General features: G+C 44.1%; 1 protein-coding gene across 4 annotated transcripts in view; it reads left to right on the forward strand.

The window, feature by feature from the left end:
- Positions 1–20,829, forward strand: part of ncoa4 (nuclear receptor coactivator 4) — a 44,253-nt gene extending 23,424 nt beyond the window's left edge. For all 4 annotated transcript variants that reach the window (XM_070865812.1, XM_070865814.1, XM_070865811.1 and 1 more), the window contains exons 4-12: positions 885–973; positions 2,020–2,128; positions 3,182–3,259; positions 5,370–5,483; positions 12,328–13,554; positions 15,810–15,890; positions 16,717–16,812; positions 17,297–17,386; positions 18,519–20,829. In XM_070865812.1, the coding sequence (XP_070721913.1) occupies positions 885–973; positions 2,020–2,128; positions 3,182–3,259; positions 5,370–5,483; positions 12,328–13,554; positions 15,810–15,890; positions 16,717–16,812; positions 17,297–17,350 (1,848 nt within the window). In that variant the 3' untranslated portion in view covers positions 17,351–17,386; positions 18,519–20,829. The remainder of the gene's footprint in view (positions 1–884; positions 974–2,019; positions 2,129–3,181; positions 3,260–5,369; positions 5,484–12,327; positions 13,555–15,809; positions 15,891–16,716; positions 16,813–17,296; positions 17,387–18,518) is intronic.
- The last annotated feature ends 2,806 nt before the right edge of the window (positions 20,830–23,635 follow it).

Genomic DNA, 23,635 nt, shown 5'->3' on the forward strand with positions numbered 1-23,635 from the left:
CGAAGTCCCATTTGCTCATCTTTGACCTACACTAACTCCCAGTCCCCTCAACTTAGTAACGCTACATCCTCGACCTCATTTTCAGATCCCTCCATAATCTCATTGCGCTCTCTTTTTGCAACCTCTTTCCAGCCTTGTATCCCTTTGGCTCTCCGACTGACTGTTTGTTTGTGTTTCTTCCCCCTTCTCTTTATAAATGGAAGTTGTTTAGCTCCTTGCACCAAATGACACCTCAGGTTGCTGGTTGTGGAGATTTGGAATCTAAAATTGGGTTTTAAAAAGAAAACATTTGAGCGTTGGACCACATCAAAACCTTTAATTGGATTTGGCCAGATCAATAGATACCTGCAGTTTCTCTGGATTGATCCAACTTCAAATTCAATTTCTTATTAATGCTAGAAACCTCATTGTGAATCTTTGCATTTCCTGCTGTGTGAAACATTGCCAAATCTTCCCCTTGCAGCTTGGCTCAGTTAGTGGTACTCTTGCCTCTGAGTGGGAAGGATATGAGTTGGAGTTACACAGCAGGGCTTGAGTGCATGAACTAGGCTGACATTCGTGAAATGTACTGAGGGAGTGCTGCATTGTTGGCATTGTGGTCCTTCAAGTGAGTCATTATACTTGAGGTCCCATATTCCTGTTCAGATGGAAGTTAAAGATCACACAGCGAGAAGCAGTGATTTCTCTGTGTCCTGGCTAGGGTTCCTCTCTCAACTAGTGATTCATCACGCTGCTGTCTGTAGGATGCTGCTGGCGCATATAGCTGCCACCTTTGGCTATGCAGCAGTCCCTGTACTTCCAAGAGTAATTCATTGTGCAAAGACATTTTGAGGTGTTGACATGATATAAGGTGCTGTATTAATGCAAGTTTTATTTTCTCTCAGCTGCTGGGTCAGTTCAACTGCCTTATTCATCAATTGGAACATCCCCAGTCTAACCTTCCAGCCAATCAAATTACATCCTGCCTGGAAAGGTGAGAGTGCTACACGCCGAATGGTGGCATTTTTTATTACAAGTTATTGATCTGTACATTCATTACAAATTGTGATCTTGAAATTGGAATTCAGTTGTAAAAAGATGCGATTACACCAGAGAGGGTACAGAGGAGATTTACGAGGATGTTGCTAGGACTGGAGAATTTTATCTATGAGGAAAGATTGGATAGGCTGGGGTTGTTTGGTTTGGAACAGAGGAAGCTGAGGGGAGACTTGATTGCGGTGTATAAAATTACGAGGGGTCTAGATAGAGTGGATAGGAAGGACCTATTTCCCTTAACAGGTCAATAACAAGGGGGCATAGATTTAAAGCAATTGGTAGAAGGATTAGAGGGGAGTTGAAGAGAAATGTTTTCACCCAGAGGATGGTGGGAGTCTGGAACACTGCCTGAAAGTGTGATAGAGGCAGAAACCCTCATCGTATTGAAAAAGTACTTGGCTATGCACTTGGAGTGCCGTAACCTACAGGCTATGAACCAAGAGCTGCAAAGTTGGATTAGGCTGGGTTGCTCTTTGTCGGCCGATGCGGACATAATGGGCTGAATGGCTTCCTTCTGTGCGGTTCTATGGTTCTATAACTTCAAGTGAGCAAAATGAGACCTTCGCTTTCAGCTTGTGGTATAATAAATAGCCCGTGGATCTAATTCGTAGTCTCGCTCTGTTCAATGCATAGCCTTGTGTGACTGATAGGAAGGGGTGTGGGATTCAGCAAAACTGTTTCAATGTAATGCCCCATTCATATTAAAAATATTTGGAGTTAGCATTCCAGTTCTAATCAGTGAAAGAATTGCAGTGACTTTGAAATCAGATAGTTGAGCGCTTGCTTTACACCACTATCCCATCCTGTGGTGGTCTCTATGTAAACAAAAGCCCTTGTCTTTGAAGGGGCAAGTGGGGAATACATAGAATGGCCTGCTTGTGTTAAACGATGTTCTCACAGCTTTTCCCCAAAACACAAAAGGATCAAGAAATAAATAAGAAAGCAACACAGTCTCTGACTGAGTTAGTGTGTATCCTATTCCAGATTGAAGAACCTGGCACTGAAACCAGAGGAATCTCCCACCCTGAATTTTGAGGCCGATGTCCCATCACTCCGGAAAGCCATTACAAGCTTTGGGACCATCAAAACGCTGGTATGAGTCTTAACCTATCTATTAGTTCAAAGAAGGTTTATTTTTGTTTATGGTACGCAACAAATCACATTTTTGATTATTATGGAAGGCTTATATTGAGATGAGAAATGACCCTTTATTAGCTGCCTACCAATGTACGCTGAACTCTTTCCATGCACTTGTTTTTTAGCACTGCAATCTTCTACATTGGCCAATTGCCCATATGGCTTCTTGGAGAAAGGTTCCTTCACTAATCACAATTGGTGTTGTAACTATCCAGATTGGGCCCTACATTTAGTTAATAAAGCTGCTGACTATTCATCTTAATTTAGCATCCACAAGAATCAGCATAACCAACATTTTAACTTTGTAAAAATAATAATTTTTATTAATATAGCGACTTTAACGTAGTAAAATGTCCCAAGGCGCTGTAGCTTGAGGTTGTGCATTTCTTTTCCCTGATATTCCTACAAAGGCTATGCTCTCGTTTGCTCCTGTTAAATTGCCTCAAAAGGATTACATAGGATGTGTGGCACAGAAACCGGCCATTCGGCCCAACCAGTCCATGCCGGCGTTTATGCTCCACCTGAGCCCCCTCCCCGTCTTTCCTCATCTAAATCTATCCGCATAACCCTCTATTAGCTGTTGCTGATGTATCGTAACAGTGCTACTTTAAGGATACCAAGCTGAGAAGTATAATCTGTGTCACACGAAAGCTGCTTTAGTGACTAACAGGTTAGGCAGGGTCACATTTTTTGTCGTAGCACCATGGTTGGGTGGCTCTGTAGTCTTTGGGTTAGATTTTAAACATAGATTAGAAACAACAGTTTCTCTCTCCTGAGAAGAGGTAATCATCCTATTTCTGGGCTGAATTTGAACCTGTGTTTTGAAGTAAAAGGCAGGTGAGTGACACACCTTAAATTTTGGGACAGAAAATAAGTTTGCATTTACACCAAGCGCGTAACTGAGCGCAGATTTAGTTTGGCAAGTGTGACGAGTAGGATTCTTTGTGTATATTGGCAGCATGACTACAGGAATCAAAGGACTAACGGAATTATTTCTTGTCTGATGTAGTTTTCCGAGGCAGAGTGCAGGAGTTCTTGCAACATGGCAGCTGATCTGGATTACTGCTTGCTCCCAATGCTGACAAAGGTCAGCCATTTTATTTTTTTAAATGTATGCCTTGTGACATCTACATCCCCTGCGGTTCTAGTGAGCTGATTTTGTTGGTCCTGATCTGTGCTTTGTATTGTTTAAAAGCTGCATGGCTTCACCACTTGCTGCAGTGTATCTAATGGTGTCAATTGCTGCATGAAGGCGACAGATTGTGCTAGGACTGCACAGGGATTGAAAACAATTCCAGCAGGATTCGAGTGTAAAATTGGGCAATGTCTGGCATTACTGGTGTTCAGACAAATGAAAGATGCATTTAATTAACTAAAGGGCCACACTTTATTTAAAGCTCCCATTACCTGCACTGTTGCTGGATATGGACAGTTCCATGCACCACTTTAAATGCAGATGTGAAGGCGTTTTCTGGAGTATCCGCTAGTTTATAGAAACATGGAAAATAGGAGCAGTAGTAGGCCATTCGTCCCTTCGCGTCTGCACCGCCATTCACTATGATCCTCTATCGCAATGCCATATTCCCACTTTTTCCCCATACTCCTTGATGTCTTCTGTTTCTAGAAATTATCTATCTCCCTCCTACTTAAATATATTCAGTGACTTGACCTCCACAGCCTCTGTGGTAGAGAATTCCACAGGTTCAAAACATTTCTCCTCATCTCGGTCCTAAATTTCCTACCCTGTATCCTGTGGCCCCTTGTTCTAGACTTCCTACCCAGGAAAACATATTCCCTGCATCCAGTCTATCCAACCCAGTCAGAATTTTATACGTTTCAATGAGATCCCCTCTAAACTCTAGTGAATACAGGCCTAGTCGACCCAATCTCTCCTCGTACAACAGTCCTGCCATCTCCGGAATCAGTCTGGTGAACCTTCGCTGCATTCCCTCTATGTCAAGTATATCCTTTCTTGCACACAATACTCCAGGTGCGGTCTCACCAAGGCCCTGTATAACTGTAGTAAGACATCCTTGCTCCTGTGCTCCTGTACTCAAATCCTCTTGCAATGAAGGCCAACATACTATTTGCCTTCCTAACTGCTTGCTACACTTGCATGTTTGCTTTCAATGACTGGTGTACAAGGCTACCCAGGTTCCTCTGTACATCGACACTTCCCAAGCCATCACCATTTAAATAATACTTTGTCCTTATGTTTTTCCTACCAAAATGGATAACTTCACATTTATCCACGTTGTACTGCATCGGCCATGTGTTTGGCCACTCACTCAACCTATCTAAATCGCCTTGTAGCAGCTTTACATCCTCCTCACAACTCACAACTCACAATCCCACCTAGTTTTGTGTCAGCAAACTTGGAAATATTACATTTGGTTCCCTCTGAATAGCTGGGGCCCAAGCACTGATCCCTGTGGTACCCCACTAGTCACTGCCTGACACCCGTGAATTAAACATTAGAGAACAGTTCAGAGCAAGCACACTTATTACCTGAATGTTAAAATGTATCTACTCACTTTCCTATCAAATCCGTTCATTTTGGTCTTCCACAATCGTAACTTTGATCCTTGTAATGCCCAAAATGACAGCTCTTTCAAGCTGGGATCATTGATCAAAGACTTTCAAAGCCTGAATTACAAGTATAGTATTGATGTGATTAATCAGGTGTTGCACAAAGAGTTGTATTTAAATGTCTTCACAATTGATTCGTGGCATTGTGGATTATATTCAAGCATGCGTGTAACATTTGTGGTGTTATAGAACTGCTCCTGTATAACAGTGATATTCAGCTTTAACCTTAGGGCTGTAAGGTATTCTTGGCATATTGAGTATATTGTGTTTTATTTGGGTGATGGGTACACTGTGGGCAGAATATGTTTCATTCCGGCCGTGGGTGAGTGGCGAATGACTGGTTGTAGCTCGTGAGAAAGTAGAACGCATCTGTTGCGTGCCTCCCATGGTGGAATGACCAGAGATCTCGATGCCCCATGAAACATCATGCTGGGCCTGTTTATTTTCGGTGTCTCTGCACTTGTGCAGCACACTGCAGTTGTCACAGTGTGGGGCATTGGGCCAACTCGTGAACTTTGTGTTGTGCACCGTGCTGTAGAAGCTGACTGTGCCTAACTTTATATCCCTAACTTCATGCAGTAGCTCTAATGTTGGCTTTGTTCCTCTAGAAAACATTCCCCAATGGAAAGGAATGCCCGCTCGCTGACTGGCTGTGTAGTCCTCCTGCTGTGCGGATGCCAATGCTGAACCTGCAAGATTGTCTGCTGAAACAGTCTGGCCAGGTGGGTATCGATGTACTGCTTGCAGTTGTAAATTCTGCTCGATACTGATTATTATAGTTTTCCATTTAGGGTGGTGTGTCCGATACTGTTGTCACACTTTCTAAATAGCTCACTACTAGTGTTTGTCACATGTCCATCAAGATCCATTCCTAGAATGGCTGTTTTTCATTACTTGAGTATTAACGTCTCACTGCCTTTCCACAAGTGTGGACCAGTTTTTGTGCAAAGCATCAGTAGCGAGCAGAATGGGAGTAAAATATTGCTCCAGTGTGGCCAGCCCACATTGCGATATGTGTGCGCACTATGTCCGTGCAGCAGAGCTGGTCTCCCGTCGCCTTGTTTAATCCTTCCCACTGGACCAAAACCTAGCTCTGTCAAGCCCGTGTGGTGGCTGGTGTGCAACGGCCACCACATGTTTTTTTTTTTTAAATCCATGCACAGGCATCTTCCACCCTTCAGGATGTAGTTCAGGACCTGAAATATTAGAAAGATAGAAAATAGGTGCAGGAGTACGCCATTCAGCCCTTTGAGCCTGCACCACCATTCAATGAGTTCATGGCTGAACATGCAACTTCAGTACCCCACTCCTGCTTTCTCGCCATACCCCTTGATCCTCCTAGTAGTAAGGACTACATCTAACTCCTTTTTTGAATATATTTAGCGAATTGGCCTCAACAACTTTCTGTGGTAGAGAATTCCACAGGTTCACCACTCTCTGGTGAAGAAGTTTCTCCTCATCTTTGTCCTAAATGGCTTACCCCTTATCCTTAGACTGTGACCCCTGGTTCTGCACTTCCCCAACATTGGGGACATTCTTCCTGCATCTAACCTGTCTAAACCCGTCAGAATTTTAAACGTTTCTATGAGATCCCCTCTCATTCTTCTGAACTCCAGGGAATACAAGCCCAGTTGATCCAGTCTTTCTTGATATGTCAGTCCCGCCATCCCGGGAATCAGTCTGGTGAACCTTCGCTGCACTCCCTCAATAGCAAGAATGTCCTTCATCAAGTTAGGAGACCAAAACTGTACACAATACTCCAGGTGTGGCCTCACCAAGGCCCTGTACAGCTGTAGCAACACCTCCCTGCCCCTGTACTCACATCCCCTCGCTATGAAGGTCAATATGCCATTTGCTTTCTTAACCGCCTGCTGTATCTACATGCCAACCTTCAATGACTGATGTACCATGACATCCAGGTCTCGTTGCACCTCCCCTTTTCTGTCAGATCTCTCTGTTTTTACCACCAAAGTGGATAACCTCACATTTATCCACATTATACTTCATCATTTGCCCACTAAGCTAACCTATCCAAGTCACTTTGCAGCCTCATAGCATCCTCCTTGCAGCTCACACTGCCACCCAACTTGGTGTCATCTGCAAATTTGGAGATACTACATATAATCCCCTCGTCTAAATCATTAATGTACAATGTAAACAGCTGGGGCCCGAGCACAGAACCTTTTGGTACCCGACTAGTCACTGCCTGCCATTCTGAAAAGTACTCATTTACTCCTACTCTTTGCTTCCTGTCTGCCAACCAGTTCTCAATCCACGTCAGCATACTACCCCCAATCCCATGTGCTTTAACTTTGCACATTAATCTCTTGTGTGGGACCTTGTCGAAAGCCTTCTGAAAGTCCAAATACACCACATCAACTGGTTCTCCCTTGTCCACTCTACTGGAAGCATCCTCAAAAAATTCCAGAAGATTTGTCAAGCATGATTTCCCTTTCACAAATCCATGCTGACTTGGACCTATCCTGTCACCTCTTTCCAAATGCGCTGTTGTGACATCCTTAATAATTGATTCCATCATTTTACCCACTTCCGTTGTCAGGCTGACCAGTCTATAATGCCCAGTTTTCTCTCCCTCCTTTTTTAAAAAGTGGGGTTACATTGGCTACCCTCCACTCCATAGGAACTGATCCAGAGTCTATGGAATGTTGGAAAATGACAGTCAATGCATCTGCTATTTCCAAGGCCACCTCCTTAAGTACTCTGGGATGCAGTCCATCAGGCCCTGGGGATTTATCGGCGTTCAATCCCATCAATTTCCCCAACATAATTTCCCGACTAATAAAGATTTCCCTCAGTTCCTCCTTCTTACTAGACCCTCTGATCCCTTTTATATCCGGAAAGTTGTTTGTGTCCTCCTTAGTGAATACTGAACCAAAGTACTTGTTCAATTGGTCTGCCATTTCTTTGTTCCCCATTATGACTTCCCCTGATTCTGACTGCAGGGGACCTACGTTTGTCGTTACTAACCTTTTTCTCTTTACATATCTATAGAAGCTTTTGCAGTCCGTCTTAAAGCTTCCTCTCGTACCCTATTTTCCCTGCCCTAATCAAACCATTGTCCTCCTCTGCTGAGTTCTAAATTTTTCCCAGTCCCCGGGTTCGCTGCTATTTCTGGCCAATTTGTATGCCACTTCCTTGGCTTTAATACTATCCCTGATTTCCCTTGATAGCCACGGTTGAGCCACCTTCCCTTTTTTATTTTTACGCCAGACAGGGATGTACAATTGTTGTAATTCATCCATGCGGTCTCTAAATGTCTGCCATTGCCCATCCACTGTCAACCCCTTAAGTATCATTCGCCAATCTATCCTAGCCAATTCACGCCTCATACCTTCAATGTTACAATTCAAGTTCTGGATCATGGTCTCTGAATTAACTGTTTCATTCTCCATCCTAATGTAGAATTCCACCATATTATGGTCACTCTTCCCCAAGGGGCCTCGCACAACGAGATTGCTAATTAATCCCCTCTCATTACACAACACCCAGTCTAAGATGGCCTCCCCCCTAGTTGGTTCCTCGACATATTGGTCTAGAAAACCATCCCTTATGCACTCCAGGAAATCCTCCTCCACCATATTGCTTCCAGTTTGGTTAGCCCAATCTATATGCATATTAAAGTCACCCATGATAACTGCTGTACCTTTATTGCATGCACCCCTAATTTCCTGTTTGACGCCCTCCCCAACATCACTACTACTGTTTGGAGGTCTGTACACAACTCCCAGTAACGTTTTTTGCCCTTTGATGTTCTGCAGCTCTGCCCATATAGATTCCACATCATCCAAGCTAATGTCCTTCCTAACTATTGCATTAATCTCCTCTTTAACCAGCAATGCCACCCCACCTTCTTTTCCTTTTATTCTATCCTTGCTGAATGTTGAATACCCATGGATGTTGAGTTCCCAGCCCTGATCATCCTGGAGTCACGTCTCTGTAATCCCGATCACATCATATCTGTTAACATCTATTTGCACAGTTAATTCATCCACCTTATTACGGATACTCCTTGTAATGAGACACAAAGCCTTCAGGCATGTTTTTTTAACACCCTTTGTCCTTTTAGAATTATGATGTAGTGTGGCCCTTTTTGTTTCTTGCCTTTGTTTACTCGGCCTTCCACTATTGCTTTTTACCTTTCTACCATCTGTTTCTGACTCCATATTACTTCGCCCTGTCTCGCTGCATAGGTTCCCATCCCCCTGCCATATTAGTTTAAACACTCCCGAACTGCATTAGCAAATGTTACCCCTAGGACATCAGTTCCAGTCCTGCCCAAGTGCAGACTGTCCCTTTTGTACAGGTCCCACTTCCCCCAGAACTGGTTCCGGTGTCCCAGGAATTTGAATCCCTCCCTCTTGCACCACTGCTCAAGCCACATATTTATTCTAACTATCCTGTTCCCTCTACTCTGATTAGCACGTGGCACTGGTAGCAATCCAGAGATTACTACCTTTTGAGGTCCTACTTTTTAATTTAACTCGTAGCTCCCTAAATTCAGCTTGTAGAACCTCTTTCTGCTTCTTACCTATATCGTTGGTACCTACATGTACCATGACAACTGGCTGTTCACCCTCCCTCTCCAGAATGCTCTGCAGCCGCTCCGAGACATCCTTGACCCTTGCACCAGAGAGGCAACATACCATCCTGGAGTCTCGGTTGCGGCTGCAGAAACTCCTATCTATTCCCCTTACAATAGAGTCCCCTATCACTATAGCTCTCCCACTCTTTTTCCCGCCCTTCTGTGCAGCAGAGCCAGCCATGGTGCCACGAACCTGGCTGCTGGTGCCTTCCCCTGGTAAGTCATCGCCCCCAACAGTATCTAAAACGGTATATCTGTTTTGGAGGGAGATGACCACAAGGGACTCCTGCACTACCTTCCTGCTCTTGCCTTGTCTCTTGGTCACCTATTCACTATCTGTCCTAACTCTTACCTGCAGTGTGACCAACTCACTAAATATGCTATCCACAACATTCTCAGCATCGCGCATGCTCCAGAGTGAGTCCATCCGCAGCTCCAGTGCCGTCATGCGGTCTGTCAGGAGCTGCAGCTGGACACACTTCCCGCACACATAGTAGTCAGGGACACTGGAAGTGTCCCTGATTTCTCACATAGCAGTGGAGGAGCATGACACTGGTCCGAGCTCTCCTGCCATGACTTAACCCTTAAATTAATTTAGTTACTAAAATTTACTTAAACATCAAACAGCTACTTAGTAGTTTGCTGCCAATTAAACCAATCTAAAAGTCAGTCTAAAAGAGAGTTATACTTACCAGTCGAACAGCCAACCACTTACCAGCTTGGCTGTAACGTCACCTCTCGATTTCGCACCCCTCTATCTTTGTCTGCAGCTGGTTGGGCTGGTCTCTGGGCCTCCCTCTCCTAGTCTCGCACTCCTTATCAGCTGCTCTAGTGTCAGCACTGGTAAGAAAAACAAGACAAAACAGCAGCTGCCACCCCCACTTGCCCGAACTCACCGCTTGCCAAACTCACGAATGCCACTCTATGCTGCTGCACGAGCTGCCTCTTCATTGAACCACCTGTGAACTCATCCCTTTTTGACATGGAAGCAAGTCATTCTCAATACAAGGGACCGCCTATGATGATGACTGTTAGGAGCAATTTGCAATAATGAATTTAGAGCTTCGCATTGGATTAATAAGTTTCTTTTCTCCTGTCGCATGTAACACCAATTGATGTATCAATATGTCTGATAGCATCCTGAACTTTAAATGGTGCTGCACTGTGGAACTGTTTGTACTGAGATGCCAGTAAAGACTTGGTATCCGCATGCTTTCTCATTCCTTTTATGTGTACTTGTATATCATCCAATCTCTGAACTAAATCCTTTTGCAGCAAAGCAGTTATGATACGGATGGTTGTTTTTTTGTGTGTAAAGGCACAGTAAAGTCCCAAGTGACACAATTCATTTATTTCTCTGTCCAGCTCTGGAGGTTATCTGCTGGGCTCGTGCAGAGTGATGTTTCACAAGACCAAGGGAAAGTCCTAGCTTGCAATGTGTGGCTTTTGGGCAGTTGTCGAAACGTTTTGCTACAAGGAGGAATTTGATTAGGTGTGATATTTAAAAAATAATGAAAACTCCTCTAGTTTGGTGCTTTTAGGCTCGTTATCTCATGGTGATCTCATTGAAACATACAAGATTCTGAAGGGGTTTGACAGGGTAGATGCTGAGAGGTTGTTTCCCCTGACTGGAACTAGGGTCACAGTCTCAGGATAAGGGGTCGGCCATTTAAGATAGAGATGAGGAATTTCTTCACTTGGGTTGTGAATCTTTGGAACCCTCTGCCCTAGATGGCTGTGAATGCTGAGTCTATTCATGGCTGAGATAGATTTTTGGAGTCTAGGAGAATCTTGGAGATCGGACGGGAAAGCGGAGTTGAGGTGGATGATCAGCCATGATCTTATTGAATGGCGGAGCAGGCTTGATGGACTGTAGGGCCTACTCCTCCTATTTCTTATGTTCTTGTATTATGGCTATAACGTTTGAGGGTTAGGGAAATGCTTGAAGGTGGGAGAAGTAGAGAGTTTTGCATTGCTTCTAATCCAGGGACAACCTTAAAATGGAGACTAGTTGACTGGTTTGAAACTAAAGACACAACTGTTTTTGCTGTACGTCACCCAAATGTCTTTTTGTTTTAGCGTGGGTACGTCCTGAGGCTAAAGCTGGATCTAACTTGATGTAAATTGTCACGACTTGCTACTTTTAAAGAGTATAAAGTTTTAATCTATATTTTAATAGTGAAATAAAATGGGGTGTGATGTGGTACATTGGTCTGTTAAAGTACGTTATTACGCAAATGTCATTGCTTGGTAAAACTTTTCCATTGAGTGCTGATAAAAGATATTAGAAATCCTTGCACTGTGACCCATCTAATCATTAGTTAGCAGTGCAATTTATCAAACCATTAGATTATTTTAAACATAGTACAGAAAAATGATTTATGACTGGCAAACCATGCGAGTCTACAAGTGGCTACCGATCTTTTACGTAACCTGGTTTTAAATGGCCAGCTCTATAATTAAGGAACACGACTGCTCAGTTCCTATTGAATGGTCTGTAAGGTGAGCTGCTTCCCTTCGTATTGAATAGAGCTTGTTTATACTGCAGGGTGAATTCATCAACACCCAGAGCAACTTTGCATGTTCTTACCAAGTTATTTTTGCAAGCTTCTGTTAATCTGGTTGTGGACGTTCCTTGGGAGTTGAACAGATGTCCACGGGCTCAGCCTGTCTGGGACTAGTCAAAACCGCAGAACACCTACTTACCTGGAGATAGACAGCTCATCCAACTGCTCTTGTGCCATGTCTTGCTACTATCCTTTGGAATTATGCCTGTTGGCAGCAACCCCGTGAGATAAACAAAGTGGATCAGAGGATATATAATGGTAGTGAACAGGGATAGACAGTATATTTGGAACTCTATACTTGGTTCCTATGTGTGCATCTGGAATTGATTTAGTGCTGAGGTCTGGCTCGCGTTATGTAATATCTGAAATTGACTGCAATATTTATATTTTCCATAGGGATCACCGTCAAACCTGAGTGCAACAGATCCAGACCACTACACAATGCGAGCTTGGGGACATCAGCAGGGCCTCGATCACTGGCTGCCTCCCAACAAGAAGAGTAACTCCATGGCGAACATCACTCCTCCACAATGCCCCCAAGCCGCCACCAGCTGTAACCTGAGCCCAAAAGACCCAGACTACTACCGAGTGCAGGCCTGGGGTCACCGGCAGGGCCTTGAGCACTGGCTGCTTCCCAGCGCGCAGAATGAGGACGCAACCAAGAAGACTACTGCACCGCCGAGCGCTAGTTCCACCAACGAGAATCTAAGTGAGTTAAATCACTACAAATTGCAGGCCTGGGGGCACCGGCAGGGCCTTGAGCACTGGCTGCTTCCCGAGCAGCAGAAATCTGATCCGACCAAGACTGGCCCTGCACGCCAGCGTACGGAGTCATCCGGCAGTTCTTCCACCTTTGAGCTAATCGAGGATTCTGACATGGAGGTTGTGGACCAAGAAGTGGAAGAGCCGAGCCCGCCTTCTGGAAAGACTAACGTCGGCGATGTGAAGAACACTCATTCTGAAAAAGCAAGTGGCAGCAGCGTTGCTGAGGACCAGTGGAAATCCATAACTCAGCCTTTCAGAGAGAAGTACACCACCAGCGAGTGGCTTCTGAAGTCCAGCAAGGGCGAGTCCTGCGGGAGTTGCTGTGGCGTTCAGACGAAGGCGATCGAGATTGAAAACCTGGGCAAACTGAAGTGCCTGAGCGAGCACCACGGCGGCAAGAAGTCGCTTCCCGCGTCACCAAACGACCCCCACCGCCGTCAGTCGCCGCCGCCCATCCGCGTGGCGGACGCGTGCAAAGCCAACGAGCAATGCAGCAGCTTCTCGGAGTGCGTGTGCGGCCGGAGCTGCGAGAAGGAGGCGGTCAACGAGTGGCTCCTCAAACAAGGCGGCAAGGACAAGAATGGCGTGCAGACGGGCCAGCCGAGCAAATGGGCCGCAGAGCAGCAGAAGACCGCGTTGGACCAGTGGCTGCATCCCCAGTCCAAGGCTGCAGAAGAGCAACTTCCAGAGTCCTTTGTCAGCAGTCCTGTGAAGTCGCCCGAAGAGCTGAAGTCAAACACTCCAGTCAGCACTCTCACCAATCTGGATAAGTTGGGGAGCCCTAAATCACCTGAGGGCAGAGAGAAGGGAGCGGAGCTTGAAATAGAGAATAAATTTCTGTTGCGCAAGAAAGCACAAGTAAGAATCTTTACCCCGCCCCAAAACTGTGTTGAATCGTATTGCTTAGTATGTTTACTATCTGTTTAATTGAAGTGTGGATGGGTTCATCGTTTTGTCATTGAGCTATGTGGGCCAATAATGAAGCAGTGCCATTCATCAGATGGGTAGTAAAAGCCAATACAAAACCAATCATCACTCAAAAATTAATACTTTGTTTTACTTCTCAAGGTATCTCTCTTTTTGAACCATTTGCAATAACCAGAGAAACACAAATTTAAGAGAGAAAGCTACAAGAAATAACTGGCCATAAGTTTGCCTGCCGTGGAAATGCCTGGAGCATTCCCCCACACAGTCCTGCCTCTTTCCCTGGAGCCGGAGAGCTACTAGGTTCCCAGTGATTGTGGATATTTCCAGCAATCTGGACAGGCTCCATTTCCCTTTGCAGTCTGTGACCATTAGGAGGCTGCCATTTTTATGCCTGGCACAATCTTACTGCTGACTCCTTGCTGCACTGAATAAATTGGAAAGTTCATGCACCCTGACTGTAGTTCTGAAATCTGCACTAGTGAAAGTAATTATTGGGCTCTCTAATAAAGTGGTCTGGCAGGCAGTGAATAGCCTGTGAATACTGATGCGAACTTTTTGGTACATTCTGGGTAGTAAGTGTTGGAGAGATTGGAACTAGTTGTGTGATTCCACTGAATTCACTTTTTTAGCTGAACCCATGAGTTACCACAGTTTTGAAGTTATTGGTACCTACAACTATTTGCATTTATAAAGGGCCTTTAACATAGTAAAACGTCCCATGGTGCTTCACGAGTGTTGTCACCGAGCCACATGAGATATGTTTCAAGGAGCTTGGGGCCTAGGCAGTCAAAGGCATGGCCACCTAGGATGAAAACGGCTCCTTTTCAGACCTTTTAGGTCCCAACACTGCTGCTTCCTAAGCCACTAAAACCAACCAGACCTGAACTAGGTCTCGGACATCATTAATAATGGAAGCAATTCCCAGCAGTGGTTCATAGGTTACAGTTTTACTCCTTTGATTTATATACTGTTGCATATCCAACTTCGTATTTTGTTTGTGAAAGGTGTGAAGGCTTTATTAGCTCATTAGCTCGTGGCCATTGCTTAAAAATCATTTAAATTGATAAAATATCTTCAGTAACAATTCCAAAGGTCCCCGTTTAATGAGGTTAGTGATTAGAAAGCTGAGCTTTCACTTCAACGAACTGGGTTCTAAACTAACAGTTGAGGATGAAGGTCATCAGTGAGCTGTTCAGGTTTGGCTTCGGTCTCTGTTCTAGTGGACTGAAAACGGCTTTCACTGCTACGGTTACACTGTCCTATGCTTGCCCATTACTTTATTGGATAGGATTTACCTCAGACTTTGACCTCCACCTCAACTCCCATCAAATCTGATTGCTGTCCCGAAGTTTTATGTGACTGGTTTTGTCATATTACATCTCTCACCGTCCTTTACAAGGACATGCATTTAAACATGGGGGTCATCAAGACAAGTTATGCATAGCTCGTAGAGCTTGAAACAAAGTCCAGCTGGTTAATGGCAGGCGGTGTAAATCATAGAGAAGTTTTTGCAGTAAAACGGGTTACTTGCATATGACCGTATTAATGTTGCCAACTTTCTCCTCCATCAAGTTAATCTCCGCAAAGAATAGGGACAGCTGGCATAGAGTGCCAATCATACGGGGAGTTAAGTTGGATCGACTAGGTACGAAGGGATCACCGGGTCACAATGCAATCTGTGTGATTTTGTCTCACGCATCCAGTAGGAGGATGCAGCTTCTCAGTGCAAACTGGGGGTTCAGTTGGATTCCATGAACTAGTTTTGGATTCTTGAAAGCTGAACACGGGGATGTAAATGGACCCTGACTTTAAGCCTTGGGTCTAGTGGTGAATATCAGTAATCTGCCATTTAAAGTCAGCGGTTTGCTCAGCTATTGGGGCTGGTCTTGGGTGTGTGGCTGATTCACTCCTCAGCCCCCCCTCTGTGAGCAAGCCGTTGATTTACAGGAGATGTCGGTGTCGCCAATTGTTGTGTTTCATTAGTTACTCGGTAACTGCACAGGGGCACAACTTGTATCTCACCGACCTCACTACTGGTTTTGGCTTATTCTTCACTATATTCAACTAAGCTTGAGGCGAGTATAATGCAACTTTAGTGGAAATTACTTTTCAAAGTTCTGGTATTCATTAGCGTGCGATCTTTGATGTTTCACAATCCATTGAACTGTGTCTGTGTTTGTGCACAGGAACTGAATGGTATACCCGACGTGTCCAGTCTTTTCTTTAATATGAGCCTTTCTGCCGATCGAGAGAAGATTCCTAAAAAGGTCAGTTTCTGTGCATTGGAGTGTTGCCAGTGTAAATAGGCTATCTGACTGCATTGTATAGCTGTACTGTGCAGCTAATCTTTCACTGATTTACTGCAGCCGCACAGAAGTGCAACATTGGGTAACGGCCCCAATTCTGCTCTTGTCTGTTATCCATGTACATACCTTCCAACAGGCGTCACCGGGTGGCGCTTAACCAATTTATGCACTGCGCAACACAGTTTATGCAGCGCTTTACACTTGTGGATTGGTTCACTGGGTGAGACATTTACATTTACATTTATTGCTCGGGACAGTGACGCAGCTTACCACTTGGCACTTGGATTTGAAACCAGCCCAGACTGATTGGTGTGATGCTGTGACCCTCTTCCCCTGTGTGGCTGCATAGCCTGTTGGTGCTTGCTGTCAGACTTCAAGTAGAAAAGCAGCTGCTTGGTTGTTGGGCACCTGTGGGACCACAGTTGAGCATTCGGCGAAGAGATAAAGCTTTGGGAGGGGTGGGTATCTTTATGGATAAATGAAGCTTTATCCTGCATCTGATCTATACTGTGCAAGAGCACTGGGTGCTTGATGCTTGTATTCGGTGAAATAGAGAGCGTGTTCCTTTCTCCAACACCTATCTCTCTTTGATGGTGCATTCACTATACTAAAAAAACCCTGGCGTTTTCATTGTAATAGGGAGGGATCAGATCTGGTGCAATTAAAACCATTTTTCTTAAGGATTGGAACAAAGTTTTGGTAATCTAAACTACGTAAATATTAGCAACACAATTTCTGATTAATGCTGTCAAATCTCTGATCCATAAACTTTTATTTTTCCATTTAGGATCATTCCAGCCAATCCAAGTCGTTTGGCAATATGCTTGCTTACTTTAATGAGCCTTATGATCGAGAGAAGTGGCTGTACAAAGGTCCTCACCGGGTCAGTACTGAGATTTGAACAGATGAGGGAGGGGCAGAATTGGGTGGTACATGAACTCTACGCATGAAGCCAGGGCTACAGGCATAAGAGAGAGTTTGTTTTCTGCTCATTGAGTGGAAAGTGGCCAGCCCAGGGAGTCTGGAATTGGCAGCAGCTGAAGGGTCTGTTTGTGCAGTGGCTGCTTGCTCACCAACCATAAGGTCAATGCAGAGCACGGTTTTGCACAGGGAATGTCTGGCATGTCCGGGAGGAAAACTCCTGACTGAGCAGTTTTAAAAGCAAGATGAGTTACTATTTGGTTTTAAGATTTTTGTTATAAAACCAGGGTAATTAATGGGGTTAAGGTACAGAATAGCCATAATCGAATTGAATAGCGGAACAGGCTCGAGGGCTGACTGGCCTACTCGTGTTCCTACTATCTTGTCTTGAGTGTTGAAGCAATAGGTTAAATCCTTGTCTAATGAATTGTGTCTTTTCTGTGTAGATTGAGCAAGGCCCACGGGGAGCCTATATCCCAAAGATCAATGGAGTCTGTTGATCTGGAGAAGCGACTGGAAAAGGGCCCTCCAGTTAGGTTGGTAGCACCTACAATATTTCTCGGTAATGCGAGGAGGGTGTACACAGGGCTTTGAACCGTTTGTAACGTTGCGATGGGAGCTTGTGCACCATCGATCCTGGTATGGACGTAGAAGGCAGGAATTGGGAATTTAATCATTTATACATTTTCTTTGTACTTTTATACCTCATTTTAGGATATCTTCGTGGCGCAATACACCCAAGAGTGACACGGCACAGACACAGTATTGTGTCTGATTCATGTAATCTCAGCTGACAGGGGGGCTGCTTCCTCACGTACTGTTGTTCATTACTGCTTTCTAATGGCCAGTTCAAGAATTGCAGAGACTTGGGGAGAAAATTGTCTGCCAAGCACCTGAAGGGGGAGGTGATGCGTTTAAATGAATGTGAAGGACACTAGGGGAGGAACTGCATGCTTCTTAAATATCTTTGTACGACCCATGCCTACAATGGCATGCCTTCACTGGTCTAGTACTTTTCAGCTGATAAGGAACATCAATAACTGCTCATCTTCCTTCAAAATAAAGATTTGCTCTTAGTCGCATATTGTATTCCACGTCACTTGCGCAATTCATTCTCTCTTTCCGCCCCCCCAATGGTTTCTCCCATTCTCTGCACAGATGAAGAGGCTACAGCTCATTCTTTATATTACATTCAGTGCTGATTCTCTCCCAAGTTGAAATAATATTTAGTAGGTCACCCCCGCCCCCAGAGTGATGCTTTCATTTTCTGCTGCAGTACTTGGTACAAATAACTTAAACCTTTTCCAATTATCTGCAACATTTTCAGTCAGTAGCTGGAAGTTGCAACTTCATTTTACTTTACTGCACAAGACTTTTTTTCTTGCTGTGACTCGGACTTTCCATTCTCTCCCCTTTCACTACCTCTTATGCCTTCGAATTTGTTGTTAGGAATCTTTTTAATAATTAAAATATTCTAAAATGTATTGTGGAGCAAACGTGGTGATTGACTCATGCACAGGAAACCGAGGAAAGACTTTCCACTGGGATTTAGAGCAGTTCTTATGAAGCCAAGGCTACTGAATGTTTTTCCTGATATGCAAAAGACTCTGCAGACGTTGCATCTGATCTTTTACCTTTGTTTTAACTGTAGATTTTCTCTCTTTGTAGCTTTGACCCACCAGCTCTAACGATGAATTGGCTGACTTGCCTTTATTCTGGAACTACATCAGACGCACACTTAACCCCCTCTGATGAGATTCTGCTGATCAATTTCTTGCTTCTGCCTTGAAGACTACTTTGTGTTCAAATCCTTTCTGGTGTGTGTGAGTTGTACTGTGAAACTGGGTAGCGTCACCATGATCGGGAAATCTATGTATTCAGAACACCGTTTACTCCTCCCCCTAAAAAGTGACCATATTCATCCAAGGTGCTGCGCGGCTTGTCCCACTGCTAACACCCTCAGGGGGCGAAGGGGAGCGCGGTTCGGTTATGTTATCTAACCTACTGTTAACCTGTATTCAGGGCCATCGATAACTGATTTGGTTAGCAGTACTGCTAGTTACACTGTTGGGAGCAAGGAGTTCAGAATGCAAGCGTATTAAATTGGTGCATTAATGATCTGTTCCTAGATGCCTTTAGCAGGCTTTGTGAATTTGTAATATGTGGTGCCTCACATTGCCTTGATAGAGTACTGGGCATATGAATAGATACGCTAAATGCTAGTGGCAGAATATCAGAGGTGTGCACCAGTCTTTATATTGACGGGCCGAATACAAAATGTTTAAATCCTTGCTGAGGTGGCTCCATGAAAAGCCAGTTGTCTCATCGAGACGCTTGGCTAGATCGTTCACTATTGTACGAGATCATAACCCAATCCAGTGATTTGATCTCCTTACAACAAAACTGCCGCAATATAATCCCATTGTCCAGAGCAAATGTTTCTGCTGTTCATTGTTCTGAGTCTTGGTACATTTATATTGAAGCTGGCAGTATTCCCTGTGCGTGGGTGGTGGGGGGGGGCGTTCATTTCTGTGTAACAGTTTGCCTGTTTTTCGCGTGCTGCTCGTATGCAGATGTTAACGTTTGGAACAGAAGTTTAAATATTTTGGATCTCTTGTTTTGATGTATTGCAATTTCAATTAAAGTGCTTCAGGATTTGATCTCCTTACAAGAAAAATTGGATCTTTCGAAAGGAGAAACGGCAAAACCGTCCCTGGTGGCCAGTTACCAGCGAAGTTTTAATAGTATGTGTGGTAGAGAAGAGCACAAGATGGTTGACCTATTCCAAAACTCCCTTTTCTTGGGTTATTTGATGACCCATCTCACGTTTTATCACTAACCTTTCAGTTTAATTCTTATCAAAGTACTAATTAGTCCTAACCAGATAACTACAGTCAGAAATGGGATGATCCATTGGAAACTGCATCAGTTGTACCCACTGAGGATTCTTGAGCCGGGGATGATGTTTTGAGATGTGGGTAGTTTGTGTGGTAAATGAAATGTAAAAAAACATTAAAATTTAATCCAGCGATCCCCAAAACTCATATCTTGATTTTAATTTGTTTATTTTAATGGACTTTTCTTTTGAAAGATGCTTATCATTGTTTTGATCCTAAATATATAATGGACCATGGGGGGGAGGAAGGGAGAGAGAGAGAGAAAAATTGTCTTGCAATGTGATGTCAATGTTGGAAACCCACCAATTGCAGTATTAGACTCTTCCGTCACTTTCACTGAATATGGACGCTGGCATTGATCTGACTACATGGTCCGGTCTTTGTGCTGCAATTGACAACTCTAGCTCAGTGTGTGGCCTCTTTCAGTCTCGTCTTGGTGCTGTTCAGTCCTGATAAATGGTTGGATCAGGACCTCTTGAATACTGGGACTGAAGATGCTCTGGTTGGATCTGTCAATATCCTGGAGAGCTGAAGGGCAGGTGTGCCCGGCAGTGACCCTGCAGGTGATGGAATTCTCAGTGCTGACGCCTTGCCACAGGCCGGAGCAGCTGCTTGCTCTTCAGCGAGCACGGTCTGACCGTGCAACATTTTACACTCATCATTTTTAATTTAATAAAATCTATGATTATTGTCAATTTCAATGTAGAGGTGAACACCTGCTTTTCTTTCTCCCTTCCCATATCTGCTCTTGTTTTTATTGGTCAAATTGTGTTTGAGAACTTGCCCTTTTGCTAGGTCTTTGACACATGGTGCAACTTTAGAGGATTACGCAAGTCCATCTGGTCCAACATGGTGCCCATGTTAGCTCTTTGCTATAATCTGTTTCATTAATGTAGCCACCACCGCTTTTGTTGTATAATCGAAGTAAATGGAAGCTACAGTAGACTTAATTACATTTCTTCTCTTTCTCTTTATTACAAACCTACCAACACATTGGTTCCTCAATCATCCTTATTTATGAATATTGTTTTTGATGGTGATCTTAAAATATTTAATCGTCTCAATAAATTGCTGCAGCAAAACTAAGTGTCTGGTTTTTTTTGTGCTTGTGGTGGATGATGTCTAGGTATAAGATACAGGCCAGTTTTATACAATGCAACATGTTCAGATGCAGTTGTAGATGATCATGCCTTGTATATACAGTGATAAATCTGACCGTGTAGCTCACCGATTTAAAAATTGTCTCGCTCTATCTCTCCAATTTTGATCAAATGTGCGCATCTCCATCTCTGGGGGCCTTGTTGGGCCTCTCGCCGTTGCAATGTGTCTTCTAAGTTAACGCCTCAAAATAATAGGGTTCACAGCATTTATATCAGGTATATTGATTTATTAAGCGCATAATAATTGACTAAACGTGTACTTACGACAAAACCTTGCGAGCTTTAGCTGGAGAATTCAAACCCGCTACATTTGCCAAACCTTCCATATGAACATAAGAATTAGGAGTAGGCCACTCAATAAGATAATGGCTGATCTTCCATCAACATTTTCCTGCACTTTCCCCATATCCCTTCATTCCCTTAATGTCCAAAAATCTATTGATCTCAGTCTTGAATATACTCAACGACTGAGCATCCACAGCCCTCTGGGATAGAGAATTCCAAAGATTCACCACCCTCTGGGTGAAGAAATTTCTCTTCATCGCCGTCTTAAAATGGCCAACCGCAATTCCAAAGTATGTTCTAACACCTATTTTTTTCCCCCTCCACTCGCATGTTCCATAACATTACTTCATTCAACACTGATTTGATTGTCCTGTCCCCCAACCTGACCCCCAGATCTATGGTCTTTCTCAAGCAGATGTTTATCTTTTACAGCTGGAGTGAACAAAGAAAGCTGTTCTGTGTTTGAGTAATAAATAATAGTTTTAACAAGATATTTTCCCGCTTGTCCATTTACTTTCAATGGAAAAGCCACAGAAACCCCAGAAAAACAGGAATTCCGCAGCGGCCCTTCTAAAGAGCTGGAATCCCACCCCTGCAAAAATTCAAACCCTAAGCAACAAGCGGAGTGGGATACAGATCTTCAGTAAAGGGACAGACCTAGAGCTTCAATAAGATACCAACTTGCAGCCTCCATAAACCACCTCCAGCATCAATTCTCAGAACTCTGCGTCCCTCCATTCTGGTCTCTTGTACATCCCCCACAAAAAAAGTGAACCAAAGATGGGCTGATAACTTACCAGGCGAAGAAATATATGAAGAATGGCTACTTGGGTGTGGTGCTTGGAAGATAATCTTAACCCCAGAAGGTGGCAACACCCCAAGGGAGGGTGGAAGAACAGTAGAAAAATTGTCAAAAAAAGCCTGCCTTAATATTGGTATGTTTCACTAATAGGTGGTATTACTCTCGCCTAAGAGTCAAATGATTGCAAATTCAAGCCTACAGAGGTTTGAACACATATAGTGCAGGCTTACATTTTTACTGCATTGCCAAGGACATGCTACACCATCTTTCTGATGAAGCATTAAACCGAAATATTCCCACAAAGGGGCCATTGCCTCATTACCATAAGCCTAGCGCTGGCTTGGAATCCAACCCAAGATGCATTTATCCAGCTCCCGAGTTATTTTTTAGCTAGACAGAATATTTGCCCTCATTTTTAAATTGGCATTTCCTTCAATTAGGTTTAGTGTTTTGTTATCTTGGTGTTCAAGTAATGTAAAATAGCCCATGACACAATTCAAAGAGCAGAGTAGTTCCCCTGATGTGAAGTGCTTTGGGATGTCGGAGACTGTAAAAGGTGCTATATAAATGCAGACTTTCTTTTAAGATCTAGGAAATGCACTAAATTGTTCATTCATCCAAGACCTCATTCATTCAAGATAGCAGCTAACAAAATTATATCAGCTATCACAGCCCTAATACTTTATAGGGTAATCTAATTGTAGGGAGCTTCCCATAGCGAATCGTCCAATAATTACTGAAATACAGTACAGGTGTGGAACAAAGTTAGATTGCTTAGCTGCTTGATTTTTGCCCAGGAATCCTGATACCTCATGTGTGGGAATGGAGCTGAAAGGAACTCGACAAAGGAATGTGCTGCACTTCAGGACCCATTAATGAAGTCACACCATCTTCTCAACTTGCCTACCTGTATAGGAGCTTCAATTGTCTCACCCATTCCCTCTCCATTGATCAACTTGTCAATCAATGTATGTGTATCACTGAGATTCCTAAACATCCGTAAGACAAAGATCCTCCACCAGCCTGTCCTCGCCGCACAGCTCTTCCCCACCTCCCCCAGTCATTGAGATCCACGGCGCAACCATGGACAACGTGGACCATTTCCCATACCTCGGGAGCCTTTTATCAACAAAAGCAGACATTGATGAGATTCAGTGCCTCCGGTGCAGCCTTTGGTCGCCTGAGGAAAAGAGTGAAGACCAGGTCTTCAAAACTGCCACCAAGCTCATGGTCCACAGGGATGTAGTAATACCTGCCTTCCTGTATGGCTCATGGACCACGTACAGCAGACACCTCAAGTTGCTGGAGAAATATCACCAACGATGTCTCCGCAAGATCCTACAAATCCACTGGGAGGACAGACGCACCAACATCAGCGTCCTCGTCCTGGCTAACATCCCCAGCATTGAAGCACTGATCACACTTGATCAGCTCTGCTTGGGCAGGTCACATAGTTCTCATGTCAGACATGAGACTCCAAAAGTAAGTGCTCTACTCAGAGCTCCTTCATAGTAAATGAGCCAAAGGTGGGCAGCGAAAATGCTACAAGGACACCCTCAAAGCCTCCCTGATAAAGTGTGACATCCCCACTGACACCTGGGAGCCCCTGGCCCAAGACTGCCCTAAGTGGAGAAAGTGCAT

Source organism: Pristiophorus japonicus, chromosome 22, assembly GCF_044704955.1.
Source record: "Pristiophorus japonicus isolate sPriJap1 chromosome 22, sPriJap1.hap1, whole genome shotgun sequence".
NCBI lineage: Eukaryota > Metazoa > Chordata > Chondrichthyes > Pristiophoridae > Pristiophorus > Pristiophorus japonicus.